The sequence below is a fragment of the Chanos chanos genome, chromosome 9 (assembly GCF_902362185.1).
Source record: "Chanos chanos chromosome 9, fChaCha1.1, whole genome shotgun sequence".
NCBI lineage: Eukaryota > Metazoa > Chordata > Actinopteri > Gonorynchiformes > Chanidae > Chanos > Chanos chanos.
Window position 1 is genome coordinate 36055251 of NC_044503.1, and position 20734 is coordinate 36075984.

The 20734-nt window shown below is 38.4% G+C and overlaps 3 protein-coding genes across 3 annotated transcripts; all 3 read right to left on the bottom strand.

Moving 5' to 3' along the window:
• Positions 1-732: 732 nt before the first annotated feature.
• On the bottom strand, positions 733-3183 carry LOC115821710 (E3 ubiquitin-protein ligase TRIM17-like). Its single transcript, XM_030785513.1, has 5 exons — positions 2740-3183; positions 2416-2511; positions 1395-1628; positions 972-1051; positions 733-856 (listed from the first exon to the last, which is right to left on the bottom strand). The coding sequence occupies exons 1-5, from the start codon at positions 3181-3183 to the stop codon at positions 733-735; spliced, it is 978 nt and encodes a 325-aa protein (XP_030641373.1).
• Positions 3184-11304: 8121 nt separating this feature from the next.
• LOC115821711 (E3 ubiquitin-protein ligase TRIM62-like) lies at positions 11305-13658 on the bottom strand. Its single transcript, XM_030785514.1, has 6 exons — positions 13206-13658; positions 12756-12851; positions 12404-12637; positions 12229-12281; positions 12004-12113; positions 11305-11819 (listed from the first exon to the last, which is right to left on the bottom strand). The coding sequence occupies exons 1-6, from the start codon at positions 13656-13658 to the stop codon at positions 11305-11307; spliced, it is 1461 nt and encodes a 486-aa protein (XP_030641374.1).
• Positions 13659-17232: 3574 nt separating this feature from the next.
• LOC115821321 (E3 ubiquitin-protein ligase TRIM62-like) lies at positions 17233-19840 on the bottom strand. Its single transcript, XM_030785148.1, has 6 exons — positions 19391-19840; positions 18658-18753; positions 18345-18578; positions 18170-18222; positions 17932-18047; positions 17233-17741 (listed from the first exon to the last, which is right to left on the bottom strand). The coding sequence occupies exons 1-6, from the start codon at positions 19838-19840 to the stop codon at positions 17233-17235; spliced, it is 1458 nt and encodes a 485-aa protein (XP_030641008.1).
• Positions 19841-20734: the final 894 nt, after the last annotated feature.

The window sequence follows — 20734 nt, forward strand, 5'->3', positions numbered from 1 at the left end:
ATATATAATATGCATTCTGAATTATAATCTTAATGCAATGAAATGAATACAGGTTAAGTGCTAATGTGGAAGTGAGTTCAATAAAAACACAGTGAGAGTGGACCACTGTTCTTACCCCCCAGATAGAGTCCAGGAGAGATACAGAGTGAATGAGATGAATTAAATTGACATTCCAAAGCAGAAATGAGAGTCATATTATCAGCATTATAAAACGAGACCCAATTTCTCTCACAGTCTAGATATACTCCTATCTTTCTGGGTTTGTCTCTGATTTCTACAATATCTTTGATTGGTTGGTTCTGGCTGATATGGTAGCCTTTCTTATGACAGAGAATTAGAACTGTATCTGGAATTTCACTGTCATTCTCTGTCACACCAACACCCACACCCCAATCTAACTTCTCACCAACTTCCACCTCCCAGTAGTGTTGCCCAGTATGAAAAGATTGACTAATGCTGACAAAAGGCATGTGATTCCTCTTAGAGGCCCGCAACCCTGTCTTGGCTGTCCTCCGGACACTTCGTCTATCTGGTGATACCTGCAAACACCTGTCATTTTGATCCTTAATGGTATCATGACATGGTACTGTAAAAACCAAAAATGGACAATACATTACAAAACAGATTATTTTCTAAGTATTCTTTCTTTACAATGTGTTTGTGAATGTCTTCTTTATTAGATAACTTTCAGCCTCTTATACTGAATAAGAGAGTCTTAACATGTTCCTGCTTTCACCTACGTGGTTTGATGGATCTCAGCATCTCCTTCCACACAAAGAACTGCAGGTGAGTCTCATAGGGTCCAAAGAAGAGGGTATCAGGGATCACATAAAGGCCTTCCCCGTAAGAGTGATACCTGAAACAACAACAACCTATTATCACATTTTTTCACTGAGTATATTGATGTTCATCACGGATGCTAACTCTATCGCAATTTCTGTATGTGTCTATGACAGTGTTTGGGAACTTACTTGATGTTTTGTGATGCATTTTCTCCAATTTCCCTTTGTTTCATTCCCTCTGTAACAAAATATCCCTTTTCACTCCACCACTGCAGAGAAAAAGAGAGAGACAAAAAAAAAAAAAAAAAAAAAAAAAAAAAAAAATATATATATATATATATATATATATATATATATATATTTTTTTTTTTTTTTTTTTTTTTTTTCTTCAGGGATTGATGTTGATCAAGGTATTTACTCTGATTTTTAACCAGATATTGCTATTTCCTCACCATGACATTCCTACTATGAGTAATTTTCCAGTCACTCCAATAAAGCAAAGTATACCCTGCACTTATATGCAGGGCTATGGTGATATACGAGTTTAATACACCGGTAGAAGTAGTTATTAGTCTAACTGAGAATAAAGTAAACAATATCTATAGATATAACCTGCAAAAATTTGTCAGGTTCAGGAATGTCCACTGCAGACTGTATAAGAACTTCCAGCTCTGTTCCCGCCATCATCCGTCTCTGAATCAGACATTGTTTTTTCTGCATGATTTCCAGAGCTTTCTTCTCTTCACTCTTCACTAGTTTTTCCACCTCCTCCTTTCTCTTTCTAAGAAACTGATACATCTCTTCAAACTGGGAGGAGATTTGTGTTGCAATTAATCCTGACTTCTCCTGAAATGTAAATGAAAAGGAAAATTCCATAACTTGGAGTCATAATCTGTTTGGACCAGCAATTAAATACACAATATATGCTGAATTTGGATCTCAATGGAATCCACTATTAATTCAACTTATATTACATAAAGCCTCTCTCTCTATATATGCCTCATTTAATACACATGTGCACATTTGGAAATGTCATAACATTCTAATCCTATACTATACGCTGCTGACATAGCTATAATCACAAATAAAGCCTCATTGTTTTTTTCTGACAATGTGAATAGCTAGCTAATTGCATGTTGCATGGTGGTGGCATTGCATGTTGCATGATGTATTTCAACTCTTTGAGGTATTCTACTCTTATCTTGTCTATATCCTAATCTTGTTTTTCGATTGCAGGTATTTAAATGCTTTTGTCTGCATTATTTATATATTTTATACATATTATAACATAAAGACAATATGGACAAAAGAAGCTTCCATTTTCATTTCCTTCACCAATAAAAATCCCATGAGCATTCTTCCCACTTTGGAAGAATAAATAATGAAATGAGGAGACAAGAAGGTTTGATAACTATGTCTTTGGTCTATTCACCCTCAAGTGGCTTCATAAAAAAGGATCTGCAGCTACTGAGTGTGTTGTGAGCATTCTGAATGTCTGTGCAAGCCTTTGCATGTTGAATTCACAGTTGCGTGAGAATACAAAATGCAGTCAGTGAGACTAACTATCACTTTTTAAGAGCAATCTGACTATTCATTGTGAATGAGAGAGTTCATAAAAAAAAGCAATCCTCACCTTAGTCTTATCAATCTCATCACTCTGACGTTGCGTCAAGACAACTAGCTCTCTGTTATCACGTGACAAGAAATCAAGTGCATCTCGGACAGAATCCTACAACACAAATATAAAAACCAGTTTGAGCTCTTTTGCAAGTCAAATTCCATAATACATTTTGGAAACTGGTCTAAACAAATTTGTTTTGTATTACAGTAATAATGCCAAGTCATAATTTCAAATCAAAGCTGAAAAACAAGACTAACGTTATTTATGGTGCTCTTTTCTTTTTTACTCCCCTTTTTTTACTTGACTTGCAAGGTTATTTAATTGTGAGAGTTGTACCTTTTTGATTGGGGCTGCTTCATTTGCAGGTTTGAAAATGTGTCCCCGATGTTTCTCTCCATCCCGACAAATCACACATATCAAAACTTGATCTGTTTCACAGAACAACCTCAGCTTCTCATTGTGTTCTGGACACATCAACTCATTCAGAACTTCTTGTACCCTCAAAGAAATTGCCACATCCTCTGAATTAGCTTCAGATTTTTGAACAGTAAGATGTTTCCTCATGGCCTCAGTTATATTTCTAAGCAGTCGACTGGTGCGTAGATCCTCCTCTGTGAATGGCCGTCTGCACTCTGGACAGACGGCCACACCACGGCTGGTTTGCATGTGAACAGTTATACATTGTCGACAGAAAGAATGCTCGCAAGGTAGAGTCACTGGATCTGTAAAGTCCCCCAAACACACTGAACACTTGATTTGCAAAGACAGCTGAGCATCCATAGTAGCCATGCTATATTCTGTTAAATTCTACAATTAGAATATTATTGTAGACTGTATTTCAATCTGTCCTCAGATCCTATAATCTTCCCCTGAAGTCAGTCAGTCCAGACTGAAATAGTTTCTGTAGCATCTCCAGAGTCTTTGTGTGAGAATGTGCTTTCACTTTTCAATCTTTTATCAGACCCTTACGACTCTGAGCCCCATGAGGGACATGACACTCCCACATAGTTTCGTTAATGTGAAAGAATGAAAATGCACTGGAGTAAACAACTTTTTTATTATCATCATAATGTTGTTGAAGTATTCCTCAAACATTATTAATGTTTATTTACATAATGCTGCTCCACACAAAAAAAGACAAAACCAAACAAAGTAACCTTTAATCGAGTATTTCACATAACCTAATCTGTAGCATTTGTAGTTTTTGAACGAAAGAACTTCCCTTAGCTTTTGCTGAAAATGAAAATAAGATGGTGGAATAACAACCTAAAATGGATAGAATATGGAATTGTCATTATGTTAAATACTAGTGTCCCACAGAAATGTACTGAATGTAAATATTTTGTCTATAAGTTTACTTTAACATGACATTTAAAATAACAAAAAAAGTTTAGTCACTCCATCCTACTAATAACTGCATGAGCTTTTTAAAACACTAGTCCTGTGCACAACAGTAAAACCTTTAGTCATATATATATATAAAAAAAATTGAGAGTCAGACTTTACATATTTGAGTAGTTAGAGGGCACTTTTTCACAGTTAGAGCTGGAGCTGGAGGAGTACAATCCAGCCTTACCCTGAGAAACATAAAATGTGTTAACTAGTTCTACCTCACTAATATCACCTACAACATGTAATCTAACATTGTTGGATAGCTGTGTGGTTCAGATATGCCTTCTTTAATGTAATTGTAAGCAAGAAGTTATGTAAGGTCAATACAAGGCCACCATCATGTACCTTTTCTTCAAATGTGGATGTATTTAAATGTCTCCACACCATGCAGTGTGAATGAGAGTCATGGTGTCTGCATTACAGAATGAAACCTGACGTCTCTCACAGTCCAGGTAAACCCCTATTCTCCGGGGTTGCACTTGAATGTCTATTGATATTTCATCACCCATGGGTCCGACAATCTGGATGCTCTTATCTGTAAAGCTCAGACATACTTTCTCGGACTGGTCGTAAAGTAGACGCTGCCAGAGAGAAACATTTTCCTTCTTGGGATAGTGCTTGAAGGTCCAAAAGTGAGGTGATCTGGGATGATGAATATACCTTTAACCCTTGATCTGTACCTACTGCAAAATTTGCAAAGTTAAATCCAATGCTTCTTTCAATAATTATGTGGTAAAGACAGGCATTCTGAATGGTACTTCCGGCCACAGACTAGATGAGATCACTTAAAGGACCACAAACAGCCAACTGGCACAAACTAGGGGTAGTTTACTGTAGGATAATTTAATGAGAGGAAATAAAACAACACAAGCTGGTTGGAAGCCTAAGACTAATGTAGATTTTGCATGTCTGTAACAACAGGGGATACTCACTGAGCGGCTGGGTCACTCGTTTGGGTATCTTTATCACCATTATTATCCTGGAGTTTCATTCTCTCAATTTCTGCAAACCCCTTTTCACTCCACCACTGTGAACCATATGCATTTTACAGAGTAATGCTGCATACACAGTGTAATAAGGAGGGAAAAAAAGACCAAAAATTAGCATAGGCATCAGGATAATAATCTTACTTGTAGAAACTGGTCAGGCTGAAGTTCAGACTGAGCCCTAAAATATTCTGCTGCTCTTTTCCTTCATTCAGTAATGCCTCTATTGTCTTCTTTTTTCTTAGCATGGCTTCTACTGCATTCTTCTCTTCTTCCTCCAGCTGTTTCCTCATCTCTCTCTCCTTCTCTTTTAGGAATTGATGCATCTTTTCAGAATTAGTGGAGATCTGGGCTGAGAGCAGTTTTGATTTTGCCTGCTTTCAGAGATACAGGGAGAGAGAGAGAGAGGGAGAGAGAGAGAGAGAGAGAGAGAGAGAGAGGGGGGGGGGTTCAGGCATTCAGTAATTCTTTTGTGAGGGATCAAATTGTGGCTAAGTGGCTAGGGAGCACAACGATGATTATGAACGTGAACCTTTAACTCACTTCGGTTCTTGTGATCTAAGCATCCTGTTTCAGGATCATGTCACTCAGTTGCTGGTTTTCTTCAGATAAAAAGCTCAAAGCCTCTTTCAGCACTCCCTAGAGGAGAGAACGGTTCACACAAGACAGTTTCATTATATTAGCTTATATTGCATCTCCACAGCTAGTACATGAACAGAAGATATGTGTTATGATAGAGTATACTGTGTGTGTGTGTCTTGTGTTTGGCAACTGGGCTGCCTGAGTCTCTGCTGAGGATTTCAGTGACTTCTTGCAGTGTCCGTGGTTTACTGTGGCTTTTAAGTGGGTGAGTATAGCCATCGAATACAAATGGGGTTTCCTGTTATTAACTCTTGGCACTGCAAGTTTAATTGATGTGATTTTCTTGCACCTAATCTCCTATTGCAGCTCTTCTGCAGTGTGTGCCATATATTTGTGTGAGCGCATGCATGTTCACGATCATGTGTGGTGGTGGTAATGTTGCCTGTGTTGGTCTCACGGACAAACACATTCCCACACCAGACTCGATCATGTAACCTCGGGCATGGGAGTTGGGTGCGCTAGCAAGGAGGTTAAAACCGATGGATACTAGCGTCGGTCACTAGCACACCTCTGAAGGTGTCGGAGAGTGAGGTTTACTCAATGCACAGCACTGTACCTGCTGCCCACCCCTACACTCACCCCCCTAAACCTCACTCTCATCCGGGTCATGGCACCAATGTTAACTGCATTGTTTTGACAGACAGAAACAATCCCACACTGGACTCGATCACGCAGCCGCGGGCATGGGAGTCGGGTGTGCTAGCAAAGAGGCTAACACCCGTGGGTGCTAACCTCAGTTTCTAGCATGACTCTTAAGGTGTCAGGGAGTGAGCTCACTCCACGGTACTGTACCTGCTTGCTACCCTTACAGTAAGTACTCTTCTCTTGAGCTAGGTAAGCCCCCAGTGGTTCCCTCTGCAGTCAGCCTTCCGCATTCTCCTGTTCTTTCGCTCCTTGGCCTTGTGCTGTTCTAAACCATAGTGTCAGTTGGTAGGTGCGGAAATACCTCAGTTAAACCCGTCTTTTGGTCTTATTAAATAGTAAATTAAACTCTTTGGTATTTAAATAAAATCCTGTTTCTCGTACATTAACCCTCTCTGGCAGTTTCTCTTCCATTGCAGCAAATTTAAATAAACTTTACCCTTATTACACCACGTCTCAGCTCTTGTTTTACAATAAAAAGACCAGTGCAATACTTGCTGTTTGCTAAGGGATTAGGTGTAAGAGTCTCTTGGGGCGAAATTCCCGAAGAGGTGTTGTCAGTATACCCGTTGCCCTCCCACCCCACCGGTCACACTTGCAGATTAGTCAAACTAACCTGCAGTCTGTCTCACAGAGCAGTTTGAGGTGCGCAGCACAAACTGCTCTTTTGGGTTTTTAAAGATGCTCTCTTGTACCCGTAATGTCCATTGAGAGATCACCTCTGAGGTCCTGTTGAACTGCTTGATACTCACTTTCGAGCGGTAATAAACTTATGACAGAACGCTTGCTCGCACGGAGGACTCACTGCATCTTCAAAATCACTACTGAACTCTGAATCTGCAGTTTGTGATGGACTGGCTACTCTTCCAGGGTGTTTCCCACCTTTCGTCCAGTGAATGCTGGGATGGGCGCCAGCACCCCCCGCGACCCTAATTAGGATAAGTGGCTTAGAAAATGATTGAATGAATCTGAAATAAAAACTCTTAAGCAATTTTTTTATAACCTTCTCTGCTTTATTCACACTTTACAAGGTGATCGGACGGGAAGTGGCACATTTCAGACATTTCATAAAGTGCATCTGACATACACATTCTTTATTAACTACTCAACTACCAACCGCACTGAATCAAACTCTCTGGCTTTCTCTCCACTCTGACTTTGTGTTTGGACTGCGATTTGGATTAAAATGTTTGACTGCACTGGCATCTGGTCTCTCTCAATTCGTCACAAAATGTCGAATGTAGTTGTAAATCAGAATTGATGCCCCGACATGATCAACTGTAGGGCAACTGTTGCTGCCTTGCTAATATCACCTACAACGTAACTCTAACGTGTAAGCTAATATAGAACATTGTTGTCATATAATAACCATTAATGCCATTACTAATTTTGGGATTAGGTTTGGTATGGTGGTATGTTCCTGACATTTATGAATAATAGAATAAAACTTTCTCTGATTGCTTGATATTGCTTAAAACTTAGCTGTAAACAAACATACATTTGCAGTGCCAGAAAGGGTTCGCAATTCAATTCTAAAATCAACATTTTGATCTATATGATCTATGACACGTGTCGTTTGAATATGATGACTTTCTTTCTCTTAAGTGGGTGAGCGTGATTATTTATTAGCATAAACTCGGGCACCGTACCGATCGGTAAATAGTGATAATTTTAGTTATTAATGTTCTTACCCCTTGTTTAAAAAACTGAATATTGAAGGCATACTACCTTGTTGATCTGGGCCGCCTCATTGACAGGTCTGAATGTGTGATCGTGGTGTTTAATGCCATCTCTACAGATAACACAAACCAGCATCTGATCCGTTTCACAAAATAATTTCAGCTTCTCCTCATGCTCAGGACATGTAAGGTCGTCACGAAGATCCGCGGATGAACTCATTCTAATATATGTCGAAACCCTAATGTAAATGCAGTGATATACAGCCTTCACTCTGCTGCTTGTACTACTACTACTAATAATAATATTTTTTTTTTCCCTCTGATTATCCCTGGGTTAACTTCTTCGCATAGCCTTTGAATTGAAGCTTACTCTCGGTTTTGTTTGGCCTATTGTGTCAACAGCCCTCTGACCACTGGCACAAAAACTAACCAAACAGGAAATCTCATCTATGAGTCATCTAAACCTTTGTTTATAAATTCTTCTACTGAGAGCATTAGAAAAGGGTAAGTTAGGTAAAAGTTGAAAGTCAAGTTAGAAGAATCTTGCACTTAGTCATAAAACATGCTCTCTCAAACTGATCCTTTGAGCCCTATTTCTGGGTTTGGAAAGGACAGAGAATAATAGTTTTATTGATTATAATATGTAAGTTGTGAATCGTGTGTTGATCAGAATCCCTCCAGTCTCTCCCTGTTTGTCAGTATTCATTATCAGTGAGGCTGTGCTGTAGATGTGGGCGGTTTTAAATGCTTTCTTCCAGACTCTGTCTGTAATTTTGCTGTACTTCGCATGTCACAGTGCGATAACACACACTGGTGTCTGGTTTCATGCATTAAAAGTGAAGCATGGGTTAGCCTCACATGTCCAGACTGATATGATTGTAATGAGAGCTAGACGTGAAAGAACACGTAACAAGACATACCATTCACTGTCTGAAACAAAACAGCTGACTTTTTTTGTCACCACTTGCCACAGAGGGGCATTTTATGATTCATATTCTATCCACAGTGCAAGAAACATACTGTTTCTGAATGATGATTGGCAGCTCTTTCTGCCTTTGTTTATATTCATATTAATTATTTCAATCTCAGATTGATTTTTTTATCCAGCATAGCCCAGCTAAGTCTATGAAAATAGAGAAATAAATCTCCCAAAACAAGACAACAAGCCAGATATAGAGATGAATTGTAAATTGAAAAAAAAAAAAAATAAAATAAAAAAAAAAAAATGCAAATGACTGTGATGGACTGGTGGCCTGTCCAGGGTATTTCCCCGTCTTTCACCCAGTGAGCGCTGGGATAGGCTCCAGCACCCCGTGAACTTAATAAGTATAAGTGGCTTTGAAAATGAATGAATAATCGAAAAAATGCAAATGAAACATATAAAACTCACATAAACATATGTTACTTATGCAAACACATATAAGCTACACTGTAAAGAACTCCTGCATTCTGAATTTTCTTCCTGATAAACTTATAAGTGATTAGGACATTGGAAACAAGTTTATATATGAATTCATCAGCTGTTTTGAGATTTTTACAGCTACCAATAACTGTATTTGATCCTTCTCCTTCTCCTTCTCCTTGAACGGCCGTCTGCACTCCGGACAGAGGGCTGGACTATGGTTGGTTTGCATGTGAGCAGTTGTACATTGTCAACAGAAAGAATGCTCGTAGGGCAGAGTCACTGGATCTGTATCTAGTCATTTGTGTGAAAATATCTCAGCAGGATTATGACAGTTGTGAAATGCTGGTAATTAGCCACTAGATGGAGACAACCTCCACAAGTTCTTCACTTAGCAGGGCACCTGGCACTTTTCCTAGGCATGTTTTCAGTTTCATATGAATATATATGTATACACACACACAGAGAGAGAGAGAAGGGAGAGAGAGAGAGATAGAGAGAATATTGCATAGAGAATAGAGATTTGCATGTTATATATAGTGCATTTGTGCTGTATGTTGCAAATCTTGAGATCATACTGAGTGAAACTGAATGCTTTGAACCTGATGAATAGTATTGGTAAAAATGAAGAAGAAGAAGAAGAAGAAGAAGAAGAAGAAGAAGAGGAGAACTAGAAAATAGAGATATATGATGAGACACATTCACAAAACTTTGAGGTACATATGAATTCATTCACATTTATTCAGATTATAGGGATTATTGTTTATCAAAAATACTCTGCCTACTCTTTGGATCTTATTTCCACTAAATAACTGAGGGACGTTATTGAAAGCATCCGGCCTGATATCGGGTCGTCTGCAAATGAGTTCCTGTTTAAGTGTAAAAAAGATCAGTGACTATGCGAAAGTCTAAACTGTCATGTGAAACAGACCACACCTTTGTGATCAAAGGTCCACGAATGTGTAAACATTTACCTGAGGAAAAAAGAGAGGCCAAGTCTGTGTTTTCTCTGAGATCTCTTTTAAAACTGAGTCTTTTGAGATTTAGTTTTAATTTTAGTTTTAATAGAAATTTCAATATCACCTTATTTTCTGTTTTCCTGTTTGTTATTTTTTTTACTTGTTTGTTGAATTTTTTTTTTTTTTTTTTTTGAGCTAATCGCAAAATGTTATATAAATATATGCTTACAAAATGTTACTTTAGAATTGAAGAACCCAGTTGAAGAAGCTCAAACTCAAAGCCAAAAACTGGCAAGGACGCAGAAGTAAATATTTCAGAACATAGAGTATATTACAAATCAGGCAAAATGAAGCCATAACACACACAAAAAAATACTTCTCTCTGAAAAAGAGGGACAATAACTAGCCAACACATTAAAAATTACATGATGCAGATGTGGGTTCAAAGATTAGAATTTCACAGAAAGGTTATTGCACAACAAAAACTGAACAACAGATAGACTGAACAACAACAAAAACAACAGAGAAGTTCAAGTAGAGATTTAAATAGGGAAACAAACAAGAAACAGGTGCAAGCAATAAATAAGTAACAAGGTGATCAAGTTAAACTGACCACTATGAGTGCATAAGTCTCATGTTGTTTTATGACTCCCACCGGTGGCCGGCTTGAGACATGACATTAATTCATCAAAGTACATTAGGAACAATTCTTTATCACACGTCAAATGTAGTGGATAGTGCAGGAAGAGTAATCACTTGGACATCATTGTAGTAATAAATTTCGCAAAGTTGCCAAGACACAAAATACAGTTCTCCTCAAATGGTGTCCTCAGTGACATTTGTGCGTTACTGGAAATCAAATCCAATTGATTACACAAGAGATATTTGCATGCTATATGTGAAATGTAATGTACATTAAAAGGCGCACAGTGTACAAGGACAAGTTGACATAAGATGACAAGACAAGAAGACAAGAAAGAAGATGTCTTCCAGTGAATGAAGCTAAATGACCCACACCTGTTACCAAATGAAAAAAAAAAAAAAAAACCTTAAAAAGGGAAACCATCCTGGATTAATTGCTTACTTAAATTTTTCTGTGAATGTGACTTTGCAAATATTTATTCATCACTATAGCATCCTTTCAGTGTTTTGACAAAGTTAGTTCTTGGTGTCAGCTGTCTACCAGCAAAAGATGTGAATTAATACCAGCATATGGTAAGGGGATCGCTGTTACTCCCGTCCTGATACATTCCAGGAGAGAGACACAGTGAATGAGGCATTTTTAAATTACATTCTGCCTTGCCAATGAGTGACATGTTGTCTGCATTATAAAACAAAACTTTATTTCTGTCACAATCCATGTACACACCTATCTTTCTGGGCTTGTCTCTGATATCTATCATAACCACTTCATCGTCATCATCATCATCATCATCATCCTTGCCTATACAATAGCCCTCATCGGAAGTGAAGACAAGAGCTGTATTGAGTTTGTCATGATCTGTCACGCCTACAGCCCATGATGACTTCTCTCCAACCTCCACCTCCCAGTAATGCTGTCCATGTGTAAAAGACTCCTTAATGAAGGCAAAAGATGTCTCACCCTTCTTGGTACCAAACACACCCTTTTTGGTTGTCCGCTGAACAGCACGTCCACTTGGGAAGACCTTTAAATAAGGGTCATTTTTGTCCTCCAGGATATGACGATGAGGAACTGTAAAATGGAAATTAAAAATGGTCATGTTTCACTGAATATTGGAGTAAGTGCCATCTTTACAAAATCTGACTGAAATTGAACTTATGTACAAAGTTGAAAATGTGGCAATGAAAAAATGATGAATTACTAAAGTAAATCTCAATGACACCCTTGGACGAAAAGTACAGACACCCTTGCTCACCTGGTTTAATGATTCCCAGCATCTCCTTCCAAACAAAGAACTGTAAATAAGACTCATATGGTCCCAGAGAGAGGTTTTCAGAAAGTGAAACAAGACTTTCTGCCTTTGGGCTGCAAAAGGAAGATGTATTGATATAAATACTGTGTAATATTTTCGGGACATATTTTGTTTAAATAAATACATTTATGTTCATAAATTCCAGTAGCCTTTACATAAAGTCCTTACAGTCTCTCACATTGGATTCCCTCAACGAGTGATTGTCCATCTTCACTCCACCACTGACAGAATGACAGAGAGATAAACAGAAAGAGATTGATAGAAAGAGGCAAGGAGGTAAGATGAAAAAGTACAATGATGAAAATACACAGAGCGCTTGGAGAGAAAGTTAAAGTGACCTCACCACAAGTAATTTGTCACATCGGTCTATTTCCAAGGCTGAAAGTAAAACGCCCTGTTCCTCCCTTCCATCTGATAGGAGTTCCTCTATTCTACCAACGGTGTCCTCCATCCCATCCACTAATTCCCTCTCCTCCTTCTCTAATCTCCTCTTCAGCTCCTCTTCCTTCTCTCTCAGGAACTGATGCATCTCCTCAAACTGAGCAGAGATCTGAGCTGAGAGGACTTTGGACCTCTCCTGTACGTTGAAACAGTGAATGATATTATTTTTCATGAACAGTAGGACAAAGCTTGCTGGCTTTATTGGTTAGGATTTCATAGTTACTGTACAGAAATAGAACGATTTATTCTCTCGCCTTAGTCATCCTGATTTCTTCACGCTGTTTCTGAATCAGATCAGTCAGAGCTTGATCCTCCTCAAGTAACATGTCTCGTGCTTCTTTTGTCTCTGTCTGTCAGTTTCAGAAAATATAATTATTGATTTAACCGTCTTTCCATTTTTCTTTTTTAAAGTTAAGGAAAAACCGAACGGTGGAAATACAGTCTGCACTGTGACATAAATCAAATAATTATGACAAACACTTCACTCGTGGGCGTCGGTTCGTTTCGAAAAGTGCTGGGGTCAACGACAGGTTCGACATGTTCACACTTTTTTTTTTCCTGCGGGCCATATACGCAAACTTTACCGCACCAAGTAGAGAAAGCCTAATTCAGTGTAATCTGTATTCCACTCTCACAGATATAATCTAACTGTTATGCACTATGTTACTTGTCAGGATCATTTGTTTAAAAATTTACGACTTTACCCTCTTAATCTCTGCTGCGTCCTTTAAGGGTTTAAACTTGTGCCCCTGGTGCTGATCTTCCTCTCTACAGATAAAACAGACCAACTTTAGATCCGTCTCGCAAAACAGTTTGAGCTTTTCGTCATCGTGTTTAGGGCACATTAGGTCAGATGGACTGTTGTTCTGAGTCACAGGCGGTGGAGCTGTTCTATCGACTCTTTTTCTCAGGGTTTCGTGTTCCTCAAGATGTCTTCGAGCAGCTTCGACAATATTCCTCAGGAGCCGGTTATCTCTCATCTCTCTTCGGGTGAAGGTGCTTCTACACTCTGGACACCGGCAGGCATCGGAGTTAATCTCCATGTCTATGGTGATGCACCTTCGGCAAAAAGAGTGATCGCATGGTAGACTCACAGGATCGGTGAAATCATTCAAACATATAGGACACTGGATCTGGTGAAACAAGCCTGAGGCCATAATGACGAGGTAAAAAAAGCAAAAAAAAAATCTTTCAGATTTTCTCCTGCTCTTCTGTGTTTATGATAATGAATCAATTCAATGGTCCTATTTTCTGGCCCTTGTTTTTAGAAGGGGTACTCTTGAAACTGCTCACTCTCTCGTATTGGCACAATCCTTGATATAGATTTGTACTTTGGACTTAATATGAAAGTACACATGCGCTATCAAAAAGTCACACCCATATATGTAACGTGTCAACCATCAACAGAAGTTGGCCAAAACATTACTTAGTACCGCTGGTTGCAGTTCTCAGAAGAGCACAATCTATACATAAATTGAACTCCATGTGTTAGCAACTATGATGTAACATCTGTATATTCCAGGTATACTCCTGACACATTTTCTAAACAGTGTGATCTGCCTAGGTCTCGATTATCCTATTGTTTTATGTTACACTCTTTTGTCAGAATCAAGTCACCTAGGTAAACATTACTGAAATTTTGACCTAGAATCCAGATGTCAATGTAGATCCTATTTGCCACTGACTGGTTGTGAGAGAGCTAGGGGTTACTGTTGGTCGGTTTTTGCCAGGTAAAATTTACCAAACAAACAAACAAACAATCAATTAAAAACTTGCCAGTCAAAATGTCCGGTAATCATGCTCTTACTTGAAAGAATTGAATTAAGACGGCACTGCGAAGTCGTCTGGAAGAGGAGAGAGTGACACAGCTTATGCACATTGCTAGCTGCAAGGCAAGGCTTCAAACCAGTTCAAGGAATGAAAATGAAAACCACAAAAAAATCAATATTCGCTAGGAACAAAAACAAAAACAAAAACCAAAAACTTTAAATTTTTCAATGTTCTGAGCAGAAACATTTATTTGAGATAATGATAACCTGTTAATGACGTTATTTTTTCGTTCTTTCATTTTTTTTAAACAACAAATTAAAATATTTTTCTGCATACAATAACATTTGCACATTTGTCATGTCACACAGCCCTCCATGGCCTTTCAGCCTTTCACTTGGTTCTGAGCGGTTCAGGAATGATAACTTTAAGGTGGAACGCAAAACCGGAAACCTTAAAATACCAATTCTGCTCGGAATGAACCAACTAAAAAAAAAAAAAAAGAAAAGGAAAAAAAAAAAAAAAAAAAAAAGAAAGTTTTGGTTTGAAGCCCGGCTGCAAAGGTACATTGGACATGTCTGATTTCAATTCAGCAGCAGAGGACTTTGCCACAATGAAAAAAAGGAGAAATAAAATGCTTCCTGGTAGTCGATAGGCTAGATTTGATGCCATGTAGGCCTGGCCTTTTATCCAGTTATTTATTTGTGTATTTATTTATTTGTTTGTTTATTTTTAACATCAGGCAACAAATGTTTCATGTCCCAGATGTTTGGTAATCGCCTACATTTTAGCATCTAATGTTGAAGTTTTGCTCAGTCATTCCTGTTTGTTTGGCTTAATTGATACTGTTTCATAAATAGTCAAACTGATCAACTTCCAAATCGACTTCCAACTGGGGAAACAGTTCAAGCTCCAGTGTAGAGAGAGACCGATGACTAGGTACTAATGTTACGTCTGTTTAAAGTGCAAGTACTAAGTGTGAGTTTTCTTTCAAGACAGAGGCAGGAGAGTAGGTACATAGTAGGTGCGAGTAAGGCGTGTTAAGGTCTTGGATGTGTTAGTTGTTAGTGGAGGAGGTGCTCTCGGAAAAGGTGAGTCCTCAAGAGGTTCTTGAAGATAAAGAGGGACACCCCTGCCTTGGAGGTGATGAGTGACATACAATGCTGAACGGCATGGTAAGAGTCTGTACTTCTGAGGTATGCCATGTTTCTAAGGTGCTTAGGTGCTAAGGTGCTTTTCAGTGCAATTCTGTGGTGAAAATGCTCCCATTGTTCTTTAGTGTTGCATGTTAGCATGTTAGCATAACAGATGAGGAACATCATTCTGAAGACAGGTAACTATTTTTTTTTAACAATATTCTGGTCAATGGTGTACTAATTGCCTTGTGGCACCATGTTTTGATATTGGGCTATTTAATTCCTGTTTGATTCCTCTTTACAGATCCCAGTGATTTACACATTTTGCTTTTTTACGTGCTATTTTTATCACTTATTTATCGTTTTTTTTCCCCCTTTTTGTTTGTTTGTTTCGTTTGTTTCATTCATTGCTTTGATTTTGTAATGTTTCTGTGTTCTGTTCTGTTTGCAAAACTTTATTTTGTGTGGTGTTTTCGCAATACTGTGTATCTAGCCCATCTGCTGGTGCTGATTCTATTTGGATTAATTTCTCTTATTACCCCTGTTTGGTTATGTTGTAGTAACTGGACTTTGTATGGCTTTAGTTTACACGTTTTGTTTCTCTGTTAGATTGTTGGTGCACTGGTTAGCAGCTGGGCTGGAGGGGGGTGTATAGCGATCTTCATTGTTGCATCTGTTACCCGCTCTGTCTTGTGTTTACCACAAGGCTAGAACCGGCGACCTTTGTGATGGGAGGTGGGCATGTTAGCAAGGAGGCTAAAACCCATGGGCACTAGTGTCAGTCAATAGTACGCCTCTTAAGGTAATGGGGGGCAGTGAAGTATACTCACTGCGTAGCACTCTACTTGCAGGCTACCGTTACATATCATCACAAAGCTTCAGAAAAATAGCCTAAAGAATTCTCAGCGCTGTTGTGAACCCAGTTAATGAAGTTCAAACTCAAAGCCAAAAATTGGCAAGGGGGCAGGGGTAGAGATTTCAGAGTGTAAAGTATATTAGAATCAGGCAAAATGAAGTGACAACAAGCAAAAAAATACTTGTCTGAAAAAGAGGGACAATTACTAGCCAATGCACTAAAAATTACAGGACTCAGATGTTTGTTCAAAGATTAGAATTTCACAGAAAGGTTATTGCACAACAAAAACTGAACAGCAGACAGACTGAACAACAACAACTACAACAACAAAAGTCCAACCAAAGATTTAAATAGGAAAACAAACAAGAAACAGGAGCAAGCACTAAATGAGTAACAAGGTGATCATGTAGTAAACTGATCACTATGAGTGCAAAAGTCTCATGTTGTTTTCTGACTCCCACTGGTGGCCAGCTTGAGACATGACATTAATTCATCAAAGTACATTAGGAACAATTCTTTATCACATATCAAATGTAGTGGATAGTGCAGGAAGAGTAATCAGTACTAAAACCACTTGGACATTATAGTAGCTATACATTCCACAAAACTGCCGAGACACAAATACAGATGTGATCAAATAGTTTCTTCAGTGATGTTTGTGCATTACTGGAAATCAAATCCAATTCATTACACAAGAGATACGCGCTATATGTTAAATACTGTGTACATTAAAGGATTAATAAATAATAATAAAGTCCACTTAGACATAACTTGATTCCAATTCAAGAAAGAAGTCTTCCTCAAGTGACTAAATAAAAAAAAATTAAAAGGGAAACTGTCCTGGATTAATTGCTTTGTGAAATTTTCATGCAATTGTAACATAATGAAAATGTTTTCATCACTATAGCATCCTTTCAGCGTTTTGACAAAGTCAGTTCTCAGTGTCAGCTGTCTAACAGCAAAAGATGTGAATTAATACCAGCATATGGTGAGGGGATCACTGTTTTTCCCGTCCTGATACATTCCATGAGAGAGACACAGTGAATGAGGACGGTTTAAATCACATTCTGCCTTGCCAATGAGTGACATATTGTCTGCATTATAATACAAAACTTTATTTCTGTCACAGTCCATGTACACACCTATCTTTCTGGGCTTGTCTCTGATATCTATCATAGCCCCTTGTGTTGAGTCTTCACCGTCATCCTTGATAATACAATAGCCCTCCTCAGACATGAATGCAAGAACTGTATCGGGTTCGCCATGTTCCATCACACCGACGGCCCATGTTAATTTCTCTCCAACCTCCACTTCCCAGTAATGCTGTCCATGTGTAAAAGACTCCTTACTGCACGCAAAAGGTGAGTGATACTTCTTAGTTCCAAACACACCCTTTTTGGATGTTCGCTGAACAGCACGTCCACTGGGAAACACCTTTAAATAAGGGTCATTTTTGTCCTCCAGGATATGCCGATGAGGAACTGTAAAATGGAATTTATATTTCTTTTAAAATTGTCATGTTTCACTGAATGTTGGAGTTAGTGCCATTCGTACAAAATTTTACTTAAATTGAACTTATGTACAAAGTTGAAAATATGACAGGAAAAGATGAAGTACTAAAGTAAATCCCAATGACACCCTTGAACCTAAAGTACAGACACCCTTGCTCACCTGGTTTAATGACTCCCAGCATCTCCTTCCAGACAAAGAACTGCAGGTGAGACTCATATTGTCCCAGAAAGAGGTTTTCAGAAATCACAACAAGACTCTTTGCCTTTGGCCTGAAACTATGAAAGGAATATTTATTGATATAAATACTGTGTAATATATCAGGACATATTTTGTTTAAATAAATACATTTATGTTCATATGTTCATAAATTCCAGAAGTCTTTATAAAAAGTCCTTACAATCTCTCATACTGGATTGCCTCAACGAGTGATTGTCCATCTTCACTCCACCACTGACAGAATGACAGAGAGATAAACAGAAAGAGATTGATAGAAAGAGGCAAAGGGGTAAGATGAAAAAGCACAATGATGAAAATACATAGAACATTTAGGGAGAAAATTAAACTGATGAAACCTCAAGAAATTTGTCACACTGGTCTGTTTCCAGAGCTGAAAGTAAAATGCCTTGCTCCTCTCTTCCATCTGAGAGCATCTCTTCTATTTCAGACACATTTTCCTCCATCTCTTCCAGTAATTTCTTCTCTTTCTCCTCCAGCTGTTTCTTCACCTCTTCTTCCTTCTCTCTCAGGAACTGATGCATCTCCTCAAACTGAGCAGAGATCTGAGCTGAGAGGACTTTGGACCTCTCCTGTGAATTAACCATCAGTATTACTTCAGTAATGCCCAGTTGCTTTATGCAGTATTTGACTGAGGACAGCTTTTCCTACCTTGGTTCTTTCGATTGCCTCACTCTGTTTCAGAAGAATAGCAGTCAGATCTTCATCCTCACTAAACAACAGGTCCAAGGTTTCATTTCCCTTTTCCTAAACATTTTGTTATAATATATTTACTTATTCAAATATTTAGTTGAAAAGTTTATATTTGTCAAAACATAAGATGTCATGTTCTACTTTTGATGTCAGTGATGCATCTTCATGTTTCATGTAAAAGTTCTCCACAAGTTGTCCACAAGCGGGAGAGCAAGGCATTGTTTAGAGCAAGAAATTGCACTGCTTTTTGCTAGCAGCTCATATTGTATTTCTGCTCATGACAGAGAAGTTTCCGAGCATGAACCTTGAAGTTTCATACATTAGTAAGACAAGGGGAAAATAGTAGCATGAGCTGATACCAAAAAACAAGGCAATGTTCTATTCTTTACACACACACACACACACACACACACTCGTGTATGTGTGCATGTGTGCATGTGTGCATGTGGATGTGGAGGTTTATTTATATCCCCATCTTCCTTTTCTGTAATTAGTGCTTAGGTTTCACTTGTTATTTACTGAAAATGAAAGCAAACTTCTACTATAACATGCACTGTAGCACATCATTGATTAAATGGCATGTAATATACCTTTGAAATGTTTTAAATACAGAATCATCTACTACAGGTAGAGTCTATTAAACGTAAGGTGCTTGAATTAGAAGAACTTGATTGACAACAAATGATTTTACCTTCTTAATTTTGGTAGCGTCAGTCATGGTTTTAAACTTGTGCCTCCGGTGTTGATCTTCTTCTCTACAGATAAAACATACAAGCTTTTGGTCGGTCTCACAGAATAGTTTAAATTTCTCATTGTGTTTAGGACACATTAGATCAGGAGAACAGTTGTTCTGAGCGGTCTGCGCTGTAGTAGTCAGGTTTGCCCTCTTCTTCATGGCTTCATGCTCTTCCAAGTGTGATTTAGCAGCTTCAACCATGTTTCTCAGGAGTCGATTTGCTCGAACATCTTTCTTAGAGAAGAAACCTCTACACTCCGGACACGTGCTCTCCTTGCCCTTTACCGTCATATGGGTGGTGATACATTCCCTGCAGAAAGAGTGTTCACATGGTAGACACACAGGATCTGTAAAATCAGTCAAACATATCGAACATCGGATATGCTGAGACAAAGCAGAAGCCATGATGAAGCTCAAAATTTCAAAGTATTTTTAGCTTTGTTTAGCAACGATGCATGAAAAATTTGTCAAAAACTTCTAATGTCTGCCCCTGAAATACTACTGAAATTTCTTTGTGTTCTTCGTGGTCTGACTGAAGCAAATCGTAAAGTACAGGTCTTTAGTAAAGAGATCTTGTCAAATACTCAGACGCAAAAATGTGACTTAACAGGAAAACGTGTGACCTGGGTTGTACCATGTGACATACAGGGGTACTTGTTGTCAATTAATTACTTTTTTATTTAAAATATATGATACCTAATTCACTAAATGATTTCTCAGTTTGAGTAAATTGAAAATAACTTGGTTATTCAGAAAGATTTCACTATGATCACCTCTTTGTTACGCAGTCCATAGCCTCATTTTTGATGTCACAAACCTGTGACAGAAAGAAGTGATCTCAACAGAGAGAAGTATTTACTGGAAATGGTTTCCATTTCCTGTCAGACAAGTTCATTCCAAACACTGTTTCAAATAATATTTCAACAGCAGTACGGTTCTTCTAAATCCTTCTCCACGCCTGCTGAAAGCACGACGTCATGAATATATTTAGATTTGAAATCCTTCTCTCTCCATTCGCAATTCTTCTGTTGAAACCTTTCAGTGCTTCTCTCATTACCATCTCGACTACCAGAATATCGAACAAGCGTGCTGAGAGAACACAACATTGCATCATATTTTTCTTAACCTCAGACCTGTGTGATGTCACACTTGCAACCCAGATCACGGCTCATTATTTCTGATAGACCTTAACTAACAACTGTTGTAGCTGAGGTGGGCACCCCATCTCTAACATTGGGATGAGAAGCTCTGGAGACCTTCTTGTGTGGCATGGAGCTGAAAGCCTTTAGAATATCACCA